General features: G+C 35.8%; 4 protein-coding genes across 5 annotated transcripts in view; 2 read left to right on the top strand and 2 right to left on the bottom strand.

The window, feature by feature from the left end:
• LOAG_15442 overlaps positions 1-2,648 on the top strand; it is a 3,297-nt gene extending 649 nt beyond the window's left edge. The window contains exons 2-9 of one of the 2 annotated variants that reach the window (XM_020448939.1): positions 216-345; positions 617-692; positions 964-1,038; positions 1,112-1,182; positions 1,250-1,412; positions 1,510-1,601; positions 1,889-2,015; positions 2,345-2,648. In XM_020448939.1, coding sequence (XP_020300947.1) covers positions 216-345; positions 617-692; positions 964-1,038; positions 1,112-1,182; positions 1,250-1,412; positions 1,510-1,601; positions 1,889-2,015; positions 2,345-2,461 — 851 coding nt within the window. In that variant the 3' untranslated portion in view covers positions 2,462-2,648. Of the gene's footprint in view, positions 1-215; positions 346-555; positions 693-963; positions 1,039-1,111; positions 1,183-1,249; positions 1,413-1,509; positions 1,602-1,888; positions 2,016-2,344 lie in introns of both variants that reach the window. The other variant, XM_020448940.1, reaches the window with a different exon arrangement.
• A 74-nt stretch (positions 2,649-2,722) lies between these two features.
• On the bottom strand, positions 2,723-5,521 carry LOAG_18388 (hypothetical protein). Its single transcript, XM_020451048.1, has 8 exons — positions 5,400-5,521; positions 5,027-5,131; positions 4,731-4,855; positions 4,485-4,590; positions 4,099-4,227; positions 3,707-3,807; positions 3,207-3,422; positions 2,723-3,042 (listed from the first exon to the last, which is right to left on the bottom strand). Exons 1-8 carry the CDS (start codon positions 5,479-5,481, stop codon positions 2,947-2,949), a joined length of 960 nt encoding a protein of 319 aa, XP_020305208.1. The 5' UTR covers positions 5,482-5,521; the 3' UTR covers positions 2,723-2,946.
• A 1,589-nt stretch (positions 5,522-7,110) lies between these two features.
• LOAG_18387 (hypothetical protein) lies at positions 7,111-11,919 on the top strand. Its single transcript, XM_020451047.1, has 11 exons — positions 7,111-7,261; positions 7,631-7,744; positions 8,124-8,237; positions 9,268-9,375; positions 9,519-9,656; positions 10,016-10,177; positions 10,404-10,513; positions 10,758-10,927; positions 11,210-11,275; positions 11,428-11,591; positions 11,737-11,919. Exons 1-11 carry the CDS (start codon positions 7,196-7,198, stop codon positions 11,881-11,883), a joined length of 1,359 nt encoding a protein of 452 aa, XP_020305207.1. The 5' UTR covers positions 7,111-7,195; the 3' UTR covers positions 11,884-11,919.
• Positions 11,920-13,107: 1,188 nt separating this feature from the next.
• LOAG_18386 (hypothetical protein) lies at positions 13,108-15,709 on the bottom strand. Its single transcript, XM_020451046.1, has 4 exons — positions 15,559-15,709; positions 15,131-15,361; positions 14,912-15,070; positions 13,108-13,516 (listed from the first exon to the last, which is right to left on the bottom strand). The coding sequence occupies exons 1-4, from the start codon at positions 15,673-15,675 to the stop codon at positions 13,313-13,315; spliced, it is 711 nt and encodes a 236-aa protein (XP_020305206.1). The 5' UTR covers positions 15,676-15,709; the 3' UTR covers positions 13,108-13,312.
• Positions 15,710-16,229: the final 520 nt, after the last annotated feature.

Genomic DNA, 16,229 nt, shown 5'->3' with positions numbered 1-16,229 from the left:
AGGACGTCTGATACATATTGCCAAGAAACGTGAACGTGCTAAGGAAGCAATCGAGCAAAGGCGGCGGAAACTAGAGGAAGAAACGAAGAGTCGTAAGACTTCCCTCTCTTTGTTGACTAAGGACTTAACAGCAGACATGTTCAATTCCAATTAATGCACGATGAAGAAACGTTTGGAACTTTGTCATTTTATCGTTTATGCTTCTCTCATTTCAGTGAAATCAGGCATCACGACAAAATTCACGGCGAATTACGATGCTATAGAAGATTCTCTAAAAACTAGTACTGTTGGTTTGGTAACGCTGGACGAAATGCGAGAAAAGCAACGAGATGTGGTTGAAGCGAGGTTTTACAATCAGTTTTTGCTTTTAGATTGCTCGGACATCTACAGCTCGATATAAAATTTCCAAAAGTTGAATACACAGAGTATACAGTAGGAACAATATAACAAAGAGAGAGAATTGGAGGAGATATTTTGAAAATCTAATCAACAAAATAGCATGGTGACCATTTGTTTCACAAATCAAAGTAAGGTAGAGTGTCATATCCATAACAGGAAGTACAGCGAGTGCGGTTATTAGCTGTCAATTTGACTGGATACTTCGATACTTCTGCAGGGAGTTGCAAAGAGCGATTGAAGGGAGTTCGAAGGAAGGTGTCAGAAGTGCGGCTAGCGATAGTAAAGGCTGTCAAGTAAGTCCTAATATCTCTTCATATGCATTGTTGCTTTTCCCGATTTACAGTCGTGGTCATAATTTAATGAAAAATGATGATCACAAAGTCATTTGTCTGATTTCGCTTGATCTTCTTTATCATATCATCAAGCTATTTTCTCGATATAGGTCACATAGCTTCATTACAATTACTCCATGCTTGGATTCAGGTGATCTTCCTATGTATCCATCCGATTCTTTTACTTTTTCTCTCGTGATATATATATGTTTTATAAATGAGATAATTTCAGAAACGAGTGCTTTCTTTTGCATTCGATGATGATGATGGCGATGAGGATGTGGCATCTGCGCCATTGGAAAAGAAAGTAGGCGTTCCGTAGTTTGTAAAAATTTGCTTGCTATAAAGTTATCAGTGAATGCAATATAATCTAGTTTCAGCGAGTTGGTATGGATCCAACGGTGGAGACCGCATTCCTTCCAGATCGTAATCGAGAAAAAGAGATGGCTAAGTAAGTTCATTTTCCCTTCATTGTTTTTTTTTGCTGTGATAGATTTTCAAATAAATATTTATTAAAGGTTGAAGGAAGATCTCGCAAAAGAGTGGCAGGCGTTGCAGGAGAAAGAGAAAAATGAAGAGATTAACATTGCATTCGTATACTGGGATGGCTCTAGTCACCGGAAGGACTTGAAAATGAAGAAAGGAAATACTATATCACAATTTCTTGTCCGAGCACTTGAAGTAATCTTTGATGCATTTCGCCATCGTCATACCGACCTTCTCTCCTTCTCTACGAGGATAAAAACACTGAAATCTACTGATTCAGATATTTTTACAGTTGTTGAAAAGGGAATTCAGCGAAACGCGGGCAGCTGTGCCGGAAAGTTTAATGTTTGTTAAGGAGGATCTCATCATACCTCATTTCTACACGTTTAGTTTTTTTTCTTTTTGATTCACACTACCAACCACAAGTCTAATAAAGACAGAATTTGAATCTAGATATCTTTATTGTTGCCTCTACTTCAATGTTTTAATAACTGTACGTCTTATATTTTTGTTATGTAATGTCAAGATAATAGTACATCACTGTAATCTTGGTATAGTTATACGTCTTATATTTTTGTTATGTGGTGAGTGTTAAGATAATAGTACACACTGTATTCTTGGTATAGTTACATCATTGCAGTACTTATTTGGACAGAATGTCATCGTTTCAGGTTTCAAGACTTCATTGTAACGAAAGCGATGGGCAAAACTGGTCCTCTCTATGAATTTGATGCCGCGGGAGAAATACGGCTAAGACAGGATGCTGCTGTAGATTGTGGTGAATCTCATCCAGCCAAGGTATTATCAAACATCCGAGCGTATAATCTGTATCTTCATTGAGTCTCCTTCCTCTATAGACCAGCTGAGAATTGAATGGTAATTTCAAGAATACTATGTACGAATACGGGAAATTCGTGAAATGACCATTTAACGATATCAGTCAGTATAGAAAAGTAGATGATAAATCAGTTTTCTTCACATATTCCATCCACATATCAGTGCACTGTACTGTATTCCAGTTGTTATGGTTTGAAAAAAAAAAGACTGCTAAAAAAACTCCAGTGAAAAAGGATAAAATAGTTTTATGTAGCGACAAACAAGCCCAGTCCATCGAACTAGTTTTTCAGGTTGTACTACGAAGTTGGTACGAAAAGAATAAGCATATATATCCGGCATCGCGATGGGAAGCTTTTGTGCCGAACAAAGAATATAGACGAACAATCGATGACCTCACCACCATTTGAGCAGTGAAAATAAATCTGGTGGTAGTCCCGCGTTCTAGTTTGACACAAACCGCTAAAGATGTTCCAAAGGGGTAAAGTATGCTTGCATCCTAGCTCATGGGTCTTCCCATTTTTAGTTTATTTTTCCATTTTGGCACTGTTGATAATCATCCTATAACTTTATTATGTGTACAATCATTCCCCACTACCCATCATGTCAGCGTTGCTACTCTAAACCTTATAACAGAGAAAGGAAGCAGCCAAAAGTAAAAAAGAGAGGAGGGAAAACTTTATTCATCAACACAGGAAATCATGTAATTCATGTGTACTAATGAATAATCCTTCTTACCAATTTTTATCATCTGATCCCACCAACATCAAAACATTCGGACACCTCATTAGGACCTATCAAGATTATATCTTAGTGTATAATAGCTCTAATGTCCATCTGACAAAACCATAAACATCCTACACATATACAACAGAGAAAAAAAATGGAACTCTACTCATCGTTGTAAAGAAAGTCCTTTGAGCTGTTCAATACAGGCATCTATATAATTTTCTTTGATGTTCTCCTTATTAGCCATTATTTCCGATTGGACCTGCAACTTTTTCATTGATTTACAATATTACAGTGACATTTCCGTTAAACGGACGGGTAGTTGAGCTACTACGCAGCACATTAAGGAACGTGATATATGAGGTCATCAAAAAGTACATGAAACCCCATTAAAACGTCAGGAAAGAGTTTAAAGCTGCAGCTTACCGAATTGATAATCCATTTTAACATATGGTCACGAGCGAAACTATGTTTCACAGCTTCCGTTTCTTGCAAATAATCAAGACGACGTTTCATTTCAGTAGCCAATCTCTCTACATTTCTTCGATAGGTTGATTCTAGTTGAAGGGCCAAATTTTCTTTAAAGATTGCTGGATAATACTCTTTCATCGCTGCATAAGCACTTTTCTCAGCTTTTGATGTCTAAAACAAGGCTCTATAGCTTACAAAGTCAATCCGTGTTTTTTCTGTCAAGATTTTTCCACTTTTCCTTTCTTATAATGAAAAAATATTGTAGAATATTTCAGCTATAGACAGAAGCATCAACAATAAAAAAATACAGAATATTCTTCGAACGCTGGAAAAGATAAGTTAATCATGTCAGGGAAGAAAATAAATTATGTATCTTCTTTTCTCTCCAGCCAATGTTAGTACTATACTAACACCTTCTTACCACTGCTAAAATTACACCATTTATGAAGCATGACCTCCTGAACATCTCGAATTGCCTTGAAGTTATTGTCGATGATATCTAGGTACTTTTTCTCGGCTTCCTTACGATTTTCATAAAAATATTTATCCCATCGATCTGTAACGGTTTAAAGGCACTTACAAATTACAAAAAGAAAAAAAATTGGATTGAAATTCACGGTTCTCATTCCTTCTAATACGTATAAAGCGAACTCCCAAATCTGGAAAACGTAGTACAACTTAGAAGAAACTTAGAAGAAGGCTAAAGAGCTTATCATTTTGAAATTCCGCGTTATTTTCATCAGCCCCCCTAAATGGAAGTAACGAAGAAATTTCAATACAGGTGGCTAGTAGGTGGAAATAAGAGGCATATGTGAAGAGACATAAAATAAGAAAAATAAGAACTCACAGTTGAAAGCCCTGGAGAATATGTAGTAATAGATTAGCAGGACTAAGATCTTCACCCTATCGTGAGCAATCTCGAATAGCCCTTTCGTATGCAGAAATGCATAAAGCATCGTGAAGAATACATATGGCCCTGAAAAAAACGCGAATTTGACCAATATGGTATTACTAATAATGAAGGAATCTAGTTGTATAACATCAATCGAAAGCAAGAGGGAACAAAACTACCCACTTATGCAGGCTTACTAAGCAGAATCAAAACGCGCTAGTTTCTAATGTGATACCGAAGAAATTACTGATGTACAACACCCGCATCAAATTTTCCTACTTCGAAAATCGATCTACCTATAGCATCTATATACGAATTTCAAAAAAGATTGTTAGGCTTACCAGACGTTCCTGTGTATTTATGAAATTCATTCATAAATTTGTCTGGTATAATCATAAGCCGCAACTTCGGCGCATACATACGCTTTACAGGATATGGATAATTCACCTAAAAACAGCGTCAACAGGATTTATAAACATTAACATCTTATTTCATGCGCATTATAAAGCCCAACTTGGTTTAACATGCTGATAGATGAACATCCAAGCAGTATATTTCCAAATAAGCTTTTTTTTCCAATTACATACCAGATCACGTTCCGGATATTCCTTGAAATCTTTCGGTAGCGCTGGTAAAGGTGGCGGAACATAATGTTTCCCGATATCTCTCATGAAAGATATCGGGGCATGCGATTCATCCTTCAGTGGGATTCCTATAAAAAAAAAGGAAAACAAAAACCACGACATGACCAGTTTTAATCTATAAAACAATGCTGGCTTAATTCAGTATCCATGAAATAAAAGTATTTGAAAGGTTCAAATGTAAAAACCATAATCCAGCAGCTCATCACTAAAACTGATGTATTATTATTAATCAAGCAAACCTTGGAAGCGGTACATCAATTTCGTAAAAAATCCAGTTCTTTCAGGCGCAGTCTTCCTTTCCACTACATTGCTTTCTGACTTTGCAGTGCTCATCAGAACGCTAACTGAAAGTGCCTAACGCCATAAAGTTTCACATTTACAATTTTAACTTTCATATTCCTCCTACATTCGTCCTACTTAATTTAAAGCATTATTACTCTTAATGTATAGCAAACTATTGCCTTACCTAACTATGTTACTTGGAAACTTTGCTGCTCATTCCCATTGCTTTCAAATTCAAATTTAAACATGCAAACGATGCATCATTGAAATAATCAGTAAAATGATTTAAGATGAAAGGTAATGGAAAATGCTAAAGAGAAAGTAGTTTACCTGTATACGTTGGTTGAGTACACCGTAAAATGCAAACTTGCGTCCGAGTTCCGGTGGCTAATGCGTACCAATTTAGCGCCATCACAAATCACAGCACAATAGAGTAAGTAAAACACTGCAACAAATTCGAATAAACGATGATAACTTGTTCTTGCATGATCGGATGAAGATATTAAGGTAAGCAAGAAATAAAATTCGAAATGTATAATATGACTACTAATAATACTATTATAATGTATTACTGATTGCTACCAGTGAAAATCCACGATTGCAATTTTATTATCCATTAATAATATTAAAGGATAAATCTGAGCCAATTTAACAAAATTAGTAACGCAAATTCAGTTTTAAATAGAACTTTAACTTAATTAAAATTCATTCATTTTATTTTTGTTGCATTCATCAATGGATTAGCATTTACTTATTTAACTTGAATGATTAGAAGCGAATTTACGATTTGCAAGAGGATTTTTGTCATGATAAATGAGATAAATAATGAATGATACAAACAAATAAACAAATAATCGTAAACAAATATATAGTAAACCATATGAGTGTAAACAAATTAGGTAATTATAAATCAATAAATGAAGAGATAAGAGGATGAACTGAATGATAGCTATCCCAAAATGAAGCATTTAAATTTGCCTAAAAGATTTTTCCCACTCAGTTTAGATGTAATAACGTTAACGTTAACGTGAAATGGTATGATTACAAATGCTAACAAACGTGTTTGAACACGTTGACGAAACAAACATATCGATTCATTCGATGTAATACATTTTACTATTACGCTTATTCATAAGTGTTGTATTATTATACCATTGAACAGTGTAATTTGTTAGGAAAACGCGGGATTATTTCGGGGATTATTCCGAATTATGAGGGAAGCCTTGCAAATTCTGTGCAAAATGACAGTGACAATAACATCATTCCACAAAACTATATAATTTTACTTTTTGCATGAATAAAATTCGGGTAGAATAATGGGTAAATAATGGGAAATAGTGGGTAGAAATCTGAATGCAATGGATAACCCAAACCAGGAAACTATAAAGTATTCAGCAAAATTATTACACAATCTAAGGTTGCGGCCGGCCGTAAAACACCGGAGGGGCCATCTATGCTGATAGTTTTTACGTCATGTAAATGTTTACGAGTTGATAGGGCAAGGGAGGCGGTGGATATAATGTTATTCGAAGTGTGGATGAGTCTGAGGTTCTTCCGGCATTATTGGGAGACAGGCGAGGGGGAGGGAGAAGTTAAAAGTACATAAACAAAACTTCTCGATGAGATTCCGGAAGAATAACGTTGGGTGTTTGTGTGGTATGTTTACGTTCAATAAATTAGCACAAGTGTTATGTAGTAGAGCGAAAGATGCGAAAGAAATAGGTATCAAAAGTCATTAAGATGTATTTGATAGATATACCAGGAACTAATTGTAAGTTATTGAAATTAAAATTGAGTTAACATTTAATCTTATTATTTGTTACTTAGTTCTAACTATTGTTAATTTCGAGCAGTATTTATGTAATCAGCATGAACTTGTTTCGAATATAGATAATACATTACACATAAAAATAAGTATTGTTTTGTTGTACGGCTTTCTGAATAATTTTATTGTTCTACAAACGATTCTGTTATTTCTTAGGATACGACGTGCTTCAGATTTAGCTTCCCATCCTATTTTTATTAACCGAGAAAAAGCGCTTTTTAGGTCATTATATTGAATTAAATGTAGTTGTCATGGTACTTATTGCTGTCATACTATCGAGAAGAATCCTATCTCGCTTATTATGAGTCATAAGATTCCTATGGTTAGCACTTCGTCACAAACTCCTCTATTGCGCCCCGCTGTTCAGGTAATACCTCAAAATTGCTGTGTGATCTTTATTTCTAAGCAGAGGAAATGGAGTTTCTTACCACTAGCTCGTATCTCTTCATAACTCATTATGAGTTGTGGTCAAAGAAAGCGACAGAAAGTTAGTATATCATGATGCTAGAAGTAATTTTGAAATTTATAATGCATTACTTAAAGCATTGCTCGTTGCTTGTGACATTCAGTGAACGTTTTGCTCAAAATTGGTTTGTGACCCTAATTTCAAAAGAATCAAAAGATAGCTGTAGTCAGTGGAATTAAAGCAAAACTGGCTGCAGTAGGGGGCTATGTCTTTTCCTCGTTAATTATAAAGTTGTTGAATTATATACCTTCGCAACAATTTAAATTACAGCTACCTGTTGGCCAAGATTCCATTTCGTCTACTTCGTTGTTCTCTTATTCGGCATCAGATTTTATCTACGATTTAAGGAATCCGCTGTCAAGCGACAAGGAAGACCGTTCCAAAGTTGGTCGATTTTTTCAAATGTGGACATACTTTTTTTTTTCTTTAAATATATTATATTGTATTAACGTGTCGTTCTTACTCCAGTCTTGAACACAGTTTTGGATTGCGGCAGAATTTAGTTCTTTTTTTTTCAAAGAAAAGGCACCGATCTTCTTGTTTTGTCCCGTTGTTTCCCCTCTCCCCTCCCTCTTCCTCTGAATATTACTACAGCATTATCTTTAGAGGGAGGAAGTTATGTCTTGGCTACGACATTTCTTCCTGCTCTTTTCTTGTCTTTGAATAGTGTTTTTCCGATAATTACTTTGCTAAGCTCTTTATATTGTTTCGAAGAATGGTTCACTGAATTATTTAAATTTTGCCAATGAAGAGGTTATTGCAGTTCGAAGATTTACTTGTATCCAGATGGGAAGATGCCAGGAAGCATAATCTACTGAACTACGATCTAAACTGCATGTACAAACTGCTGGAGGGCGATTTCAATTTATCCGTACAAGTATATCATCTTACTTTTTTTCCCAATCTTTAGGTTCCTAAGGATACTAGAAATGATTAAATCACTCCAATCAAAGCTTCTGTCAAATTCAGAGAAAACGAGACACTATGTATTGTTTGAACGTTTGTATTTTCAAAGTGACTTTCTTAGAAAAACTTAAGCGATTGGTGTCATGTTTTTTACCTGATTTTAGCTAGGTCTTATAATCCTGCATTATTCACGGATTTTCTGGTTCCCTCTTTTGATCGGTCCAGTGCACTAATTCACGCAGCATTGAAGGAGAAAATATTGGCTAGATTTCGGAATGCACTATTTCAAAATTTAAAAACAATAAAAATATTGTAAATGCAGATGCGGTAACCTACAAAAATTCATTGATCATTCAAATTGCTTTTTTAATCTGGCCCGTGTTTTCATAATTTGGCTTCAGATAACGACTAATAAACTGATTGATCAGTGCAATCTCTGGAAAGCTTTATTCCTTTTTCTGGGAATAGCGATCCAGCTATTTTTCATGATCTAATGTACAGTACTGATGTTCTAGTTCCTTTTTTTCTTTTCTCGACTTATGGACAACCGGTTCCATTAATCTAGTGTTTAAGCCCTAATTTAAACCTATTACAAGCTTGACTGTGATCCTGTTCCAATAGCTAACCATGTTGCCATCAACACGACTACCTAACCTCAGAAAATTTCATGTATGACTGATTGGAAAAGAAATTCCGATTGATGAGAAGTTTTTGAGACTGCTGACAAAATTTCCACACACTGATTCCTGGAAAATTTACTGATTGCTTTTTGTCATTCGTAATAACATTAAGAAAGAAAGGTTTATTCGTCGATGATTGATTAAAGAACAAAGCAGACGAATTGTCAAATTGTTTGTACCACTCTGAAATTCCTTCCAGTTCATATTTCTCCGTGGTTCAGCCCAATTACTGTTTTTATATGTAAAGGAAAGATTTTTCATATGTGATAAATAAATATGTGAATAAGTTAAGTGACGAAAAATCGATTTACAATCCTTCAGCTAAATATTGAACGTGCAGAAAAGAGGCGTAAACCGATGCATTTCCGAGCAATAAGTGAACCTTTTAATAATCTAAGATGGAATTTCACAAAGTTGAACGAGAACGAGGTTAGTCTGTGGTTAATACAGGCTTCAGGATTCCTTCCATCTTCCACATTTTTTTGAAACATAATTCTTTCATGATGTAATTCTTTCTGCTCCAGTATATATACATATATCCAGTGATTCTAATTATGATCTTTTTTTTAAAGATATTGTTCTATCTGCAACGCAAGGACTATTTACTAAGCAATGATACATTGGATTACCATGTTGTTGCAGTTAATGCTGCACCGCTCTCGAGAGGACATTCCTTGCTGTTGCCATGCATGAATCGCCGTACACCACAGGTAAACCTCGCTTGACCTAATGGAGCGCAATATTATCATTCCAAGAATAATAGTTTTCAATTGTATTTTTTGGGCGTCTGCTTTCCAAATGATAGGTATCAATTTTAACCAAATTTCAAGCAAGATAATAGGAATTTTAGTTCCGTTTTTCTGTATTCTGTTTTGCTCTGCATTTTCTACTTTACGTTTTGAGAAACATGCTTAGTTGCAGTTAAAATAACACAAATGTAAATAACAATAAACACAAAATAACATAGAAGCTGCAGGCTACATGTGACATTGAGCAGCAATGCTCTTCCAGGTTTCTTCGTAAAATGAAGCTACCTTTTCATTAAATTCCTAAATGAAGCATTCTTCAGGTCCTCTCCGAAGTAGCAGTTCGTTTGGCAACTGACACAATGCTTTTAGTAAAGGACAATTTCTTTCACGTGCTATTCAACAGTCTCTTGGCGTTAGCTTCCATTAATCATCTACATCTTCATCTTTTAACCTGGCCTTATGATTCTGACTTGATCAATCGTGTAAGCCTTTTTTTTCCACCATCTCGATCTTTCTTATTCTTTACTTCCCTTCCTTTGTAGTACCTTTCAAAACGATTATAATATTTCTTTTGTGTCTCACTATTATACGTTGCGAATCAAATATGTCACAGTAGAATTTTCTTCCTAAATCCACACAGTTCATTTTATTTTATGTGACACAGGAATATTGAATGAATACACTAATGATATGATAATTGATTTATAGAGATGTGAACATCTGTTCGATAATGTATACGTAATCAAGCGCCCGATATGGTTTGCATATGCTTTTGTCTTCCAGCTAACCGGTCCAGAGCAATATGAAAAGTTTGTTACGTAAGTCCAGTGGTCCATAAAAGATGGAAAAGTGAAAGTAGCTGGGTACTTATTCGTTCCCATCCTTCATGGAATTTTCAGTATCACATATTCATTATCGGATGCGTAGATTTTCCATCTAATCGTATTTTATCACTTATGAAAAATTTGATTAAGATCTTTGGGATTTAAAACTCCTTATCAGAATGTGGCACTTCAACGCCTAAACATAGTCGTTCAAAACTCCACATGATTTTCATTTCAGGAGTATAGCACGTTGTGCAAATTATCTAAGCACTCATGAAGTAGCGCATAACATATTTTTCTCGCGTGCACAACCACTAAGAACGTCTGGTGCTATTCGATCGGAAGATAAAACAAATGTACTTCCACAACTTGTCACTGCATATATTTTTCCGCGTATTGCTGTTGTTGGTTTGTTTTTTGTATTGTTTACAAGTATGTTCATCAGCCTTGTCCGTCTTCTCAATTTTCCACTTTGCTTACCTGTTTCAGTTACCTCTTTATACATAGAGGTAAATAAGCTGAAGGAGTGGCGGGCATAGAGTAAAGGATATTTGCATGATACTTTCCACGTCCTTTTTCATGATAGTGCTGAGAAACCTCAACTCTTTCTTTCATCTCTCTTTGTACAATAAGATATTAAAGGTTATATTTTTGATTTCGTCTGCGAAAGGTAAATAAGCGTATTTGCAGGAGCCAAACCGTCAAAAAATTTCAGTCCAGCATCATTGGAACTCTCGGGATGTTTGACTGCCTACAGTAAGTATTCATTTGCTTTATTTTACGGATAGTCGTAATATTCATGTTTTATCGGACTATAGACTCTTTTTGTTGAATTCTTTGCAGGCAAGGTATCGAAGTTAAGCATTTCATGCTTGGTACCCACAGTGACTGCTTCAAACATTTTGCAGCATATCAGTTTTTCGAAACAGTCACTGAAGAAGCAGCACTACGCATAATAGACGAACATGCAACGTTATCTGACGCACGGTTCAATCAGATTTGTTCCGAATTGATAGAAGTTTTGTCCGGGAAGATGCTGGTCGAGCACAATACTGTTGACAAAACCGAACCGGTAGGTTTTATTGGTGCTATGATTCTTATTTTAGATGATGTTGCGCCGTTACTTCAGTAATGAATTAGCTGAAATAAGCAGTGGTAGTAAAGGAAACGATAACTTAAGTGGCAAGAGGTTAGATTGATCATTCCATATTTTCCAGCTATCATCGCCAGAACTAGACGAATTGCATGATTCATTCCAAACATTCGAAATGCAATCGTCAAGGCGCCCCTCTGTAAACTATCAACGATTTACATTTGAAGAAGACGGAAAACCAACAAATGCCAATCCAGAAACTTCTCTATGACTGTTCTTCCCCAGCACTTCCTCACTGCGTTTTTTTTTTTTTCAATATAATAACTGATTTCTGTATATTATGAAGAAAGGCAAAAGGCAAAATTCTACGCCTTTGTGCCTTTTTGATGTGCAACAATGCTGAACGCGTTGCCGAGGCTGCTAGGATCTGTTTGTAAACATTTTCATGTCTTTCGCCCTTCATTTTCGCTTCGATATGTCACGATCACGAGTCAATGATATGTTGAATAGACGTCACACATTGTTGATTGGAATCGAGTGTTTTAACTGAAAGGTGATCACTTGATTTCAAGCGATCAAGCGCTAAAGTAGATAGTGGTATTGACATCCTCTAAATTGAGGGGACAACTTCGATTAATGTCTAGAACAAGCCTAAAAAGATTAGCTGGTTTTTGAGTGTATAGCAAGGCTTATTATCAGCTTATAAACTGATAGCTTATGAGCAAAGCTTATAAAGTGATAATAATAAGCAAAGTTTGTTGTTACCAGTTTTTCACTTGTATATTCATTATCAAAGAAGGGAAAAAAACATTTAAAATCTTTGAACTGCATGTTTCTTATCAAAATATAGTGCATACTAAGGACCATCTGTTTTTCCTTCATTGGCCTGAATGACCGTGTCGTGACCGTATCGTATTCTCCTGGCATTTCATGGTTTGCATTTGTAAAAGCATCCCGTCATTTCTTACTATTGCCTCTCTTTGTTATAGTGTACTAACCACAAGCTTTATTGTTATTGGTAGCATTAATTCGTAGCATACACGCGTTATAGGTTTAAGGTGCCTTCTTTTGTCCAGAGATACTAATTCCATTCATCATTTGTTTCCACCGTTATATCAATTTTATTTTTTTTGATTTCAAGAACTAGGAGCTTTTTAGATGCAATGAAGTAGCAGTTGGTTCCTTCCATTTAGCATATGTATCAGCACTTTTTTCCAGTATTAGTTCAAGTAATAAGTAACTTAAGCTTGTATTCATGTAGTGTATTGTTATTCAATCGATGTTAACGGTAAAGTCGTGTGTTGATCGATAAACATCAAGAGCAACTAAGCCATCATAAGCTGCAATGGTCAAATAAGTGGAATCATATGATTACTGGAAACATTAACATCTCCCTTAAAAAATCCGTCACATACTGGCGGAACAGTGAAAAACGTGCGGTGCGGTTAAGAGGATGGAAACTCCTTACAGTGGTATGCATAATTCTTTACTATTGTGCGTTTACAAATGATAAGTGCAAGTAATTGTAGTGCGGTCGATTTTATGTCTTCTCAGAACACCTACACCATAGATGAATTCAAAAAAAGTGCATTGTACTTCATAACTTGCGAAAAAAGACAAGCGAGGAGGTAAAGACGCTGTAAAAGATTTATTAGTGACTATAAATTGATGACTGGTAACACTTTGGATGGTTTAACAGATCATAACGTCTTCCTACTCTTGTCGGCAGTGAAAGGCAGCTTAGTATTCTGCCCTAACATTAAATGTCGATATTGGATGTCTCGGAAGCCTTCATCATTAAGCATATAGCGATGTCTGTTAATTTTGATTGAACCTTTCACTAATGACCATAACTGATGTCCGGCATTTTCCAGTATTCGAACGTTGTGCTTTGTGAAAGGTATCTGGAATGAGCAAACAAGCAATGATAATTTAGCAATTCGGTGACATGGTACTATCTTTTCATCTTATCCCTAAAATCCGCGGGAAAAAAAGCTATAATTTAACTGATGTAATAGATTATGCATCTGAAGCCCGAGTTCTTTGAAATCTGTTTCCCTGTTCCGAATAGGCCTAAAAGTTGGGAAAATTTATAGAAATCTTGAATTGTCATTCAACTATATATTTAATTCCGGGAAATCTTTCCCAACTGGAAAAAATTTTAACAACAATGAATCGTTACAGCTGTTTTATGCCACTTTGTAGCCAACTATTTCGCAGTTATCTGATCAATATAAGAACTGTCTTAGTTGCAGAACTATATACGAACAAGTTACTCTGTTAGTAAAATCACCATCCACAATATTTTATGAGCATTATTATTCAACAATGACTATTTCTTGTCCAACTAAATGGTTAAGTTAACCAATCAGGATCAGGAGGTTAATCTTTTTTATGTAATTTCATTCTCTTACGAACTAACAGTATATTTATCTGAAAACAGTGATACAATCGTAACCGAGATTTTTAAGCGTCCTCTTTAGATTTGAACATTTTGAAAAACAAAAACGCGGTGCGTCAACTTGGGACAAACAATTTAAAAATTAACTAAGCAAATAACTAGCTTTCTTTCTAAATACACAGTTTTTGCTAACTATCGGAATCAGATGCATTCGAAGTTCTACGGCAAAGTTTTGATAAATTTTTCACGATAATTTTTCCTTTTCTTTAACGATAGATTTAGTTCTACGACAAATTTTTTACTTTCTCGATAGTACATGGAAAGATACAATGTACATTTCGCCCACAACTTGTTCAATGTCTAATCATCTTTCGTATCCGCCTCTTTCTCCAAATTAAGCAGGTAAGGAAAAAAGAAGATTTTTGAGTAGTTTCGGATTAAATGCGAGACAAAATATACCAATTTCAGAAGATGTAACCTGAATTTTGCTAAGATCATTTCAAATTCGCACACTTTATCACTAGAGCTACTTTTCTTCGCCAGTCAGTATTGATCCCTGAGGACGAATGAGAATAGGTAGGCCAAAAAAGATCGCAATGGTTAGTCCGGTTTATTAGTCATATAACGGCATTAAAAAACTTTCCACGGCATGCTTATAGCAAGACTAATCAGTAGCCGAATTTCGAGTTTCCTTCTTAACACTTTTGTTAATTTCATTATTATGTAGGCTTTGTTCTTACAACGTGTTTAGTAACCACCTTCCCACAATATACTGTTAGGAGATTAATGCACAAGTTATTTTATGCTTACAGTAGTAATCGAAATGCATAGGGGAAGAGCTATTCCTAAGAATGCTGAAATGTGCAGAAATGATACAAATAAGAAATCACCAGCTAACCTTTCGAGTAAATATGCCATAGTGAGAAATAACGGCGACAAATGTTTTCTGATCCTTTTTATTGATATAAATCCGATGAATTCGAATGGCATTGAGGTGCCATGCCAGATATGTCACCAGTAAAAAGGAAAACATCGGCAGTATAACAAAAATGCCCATCTGCAAGCACCACATTAAGCCAGCATAGGTAATATGATAATACTAGGAAAATAATAGCACCTGGCGAACTATGTTAGTATCCATGAAGGCTTTCCACAGTTGACCATCTTTCAAGTCTGTCATACAATTTTCGGATGCCAAGATGCCGATTACAGGTATCGCCATTGCAGCGAAAAAGATAAAACGTGAGGCATAATTATCTCGGTAAATCATGAACCAATCATTCCCATTCATTCTATCCCATCGATGTAATCTTTCCATTGTTCGTTGTGTGAATCGTCTGTTGACTTCCTGTAAAAAACGACAGAGGTCAAGCTGATAAGGCCAAAATAAAGAGGTTATTCGGATAACCATAGGCAGCAGCGGTTCCGTAAAGTGAGTATGTTTGACAAGATGAGGAAATAAAAGCAATGTACTATTAAAAATCAACCTAAAGCACAAACTTTTGCCCTACTTCAGCAAGTAGGAAATCGCGACGTTTTACTCACTTCATGCAGGTTCCCGAGACCTCTTCCTCTACTGGTGACAGCGGCATGTTCCCATCGGATGAAATGAACACGTGCAATGGGTGAAGCAAAAGACAGAATCCGTTGATACATCCACATATATCTATATACAAACGATATATTTCATCTGGAATATATAAGTTTAGTTTAACAGAACATCTACCGCATATTCTCGTTTTCATATTCTCGTACGCATACACCTCCACACAGGTGCAAACCCACACACGTACACTCACACTCATACAGATGCAAGCCTACATACATATACGTACATCTATGCTGGCATAAGTTTGCGCACGTACACGCACACCCACGCAGCGCAACCACACAAGTACACGTATACCCTCACTGGCGCAAAGATACACGTGCACCAAACGGGCGCAAACCCACATACACACCTGCACCCACGCACTCCTCTGCTTTGTACCGCAACCCAAGTTTCGATCGGTCACAAATGATTTATAATGACACACCTATCATGAAAATTTTCTTCCCATGCCGAATTCCTATTTCCTGAAGTAGAAGAGAAGAGAAATTAGTTGTGAAGAAGCGCTAATTGCTTGAGATAAATGTAATTTTGTACAATCTTAATTCTCCAACGTTTCCTCCAATTTCTACTTTCATATAAATTCAAATCTGATTGGATCGTAAAG

The sequence above is a fragment of the Loa loa genome, assembly GCF_000183805.2.
Source record: "Loa loa unplaced genomic scaffold supercont3.286, whole genome shotgun sequence".
Taxonomy (NCBI): domain Eukaryota; kingdom Metazoa; phylum Nematoda; class Chromadorea; order Rhabditida; family Onchocercidae; genus Loa; species Loa loa.
The sequence above is the reverse complement of the archived record's forward strand: the minus strand, read 5'-3'. Positions and strand labels throughout refer to the sequence as shown.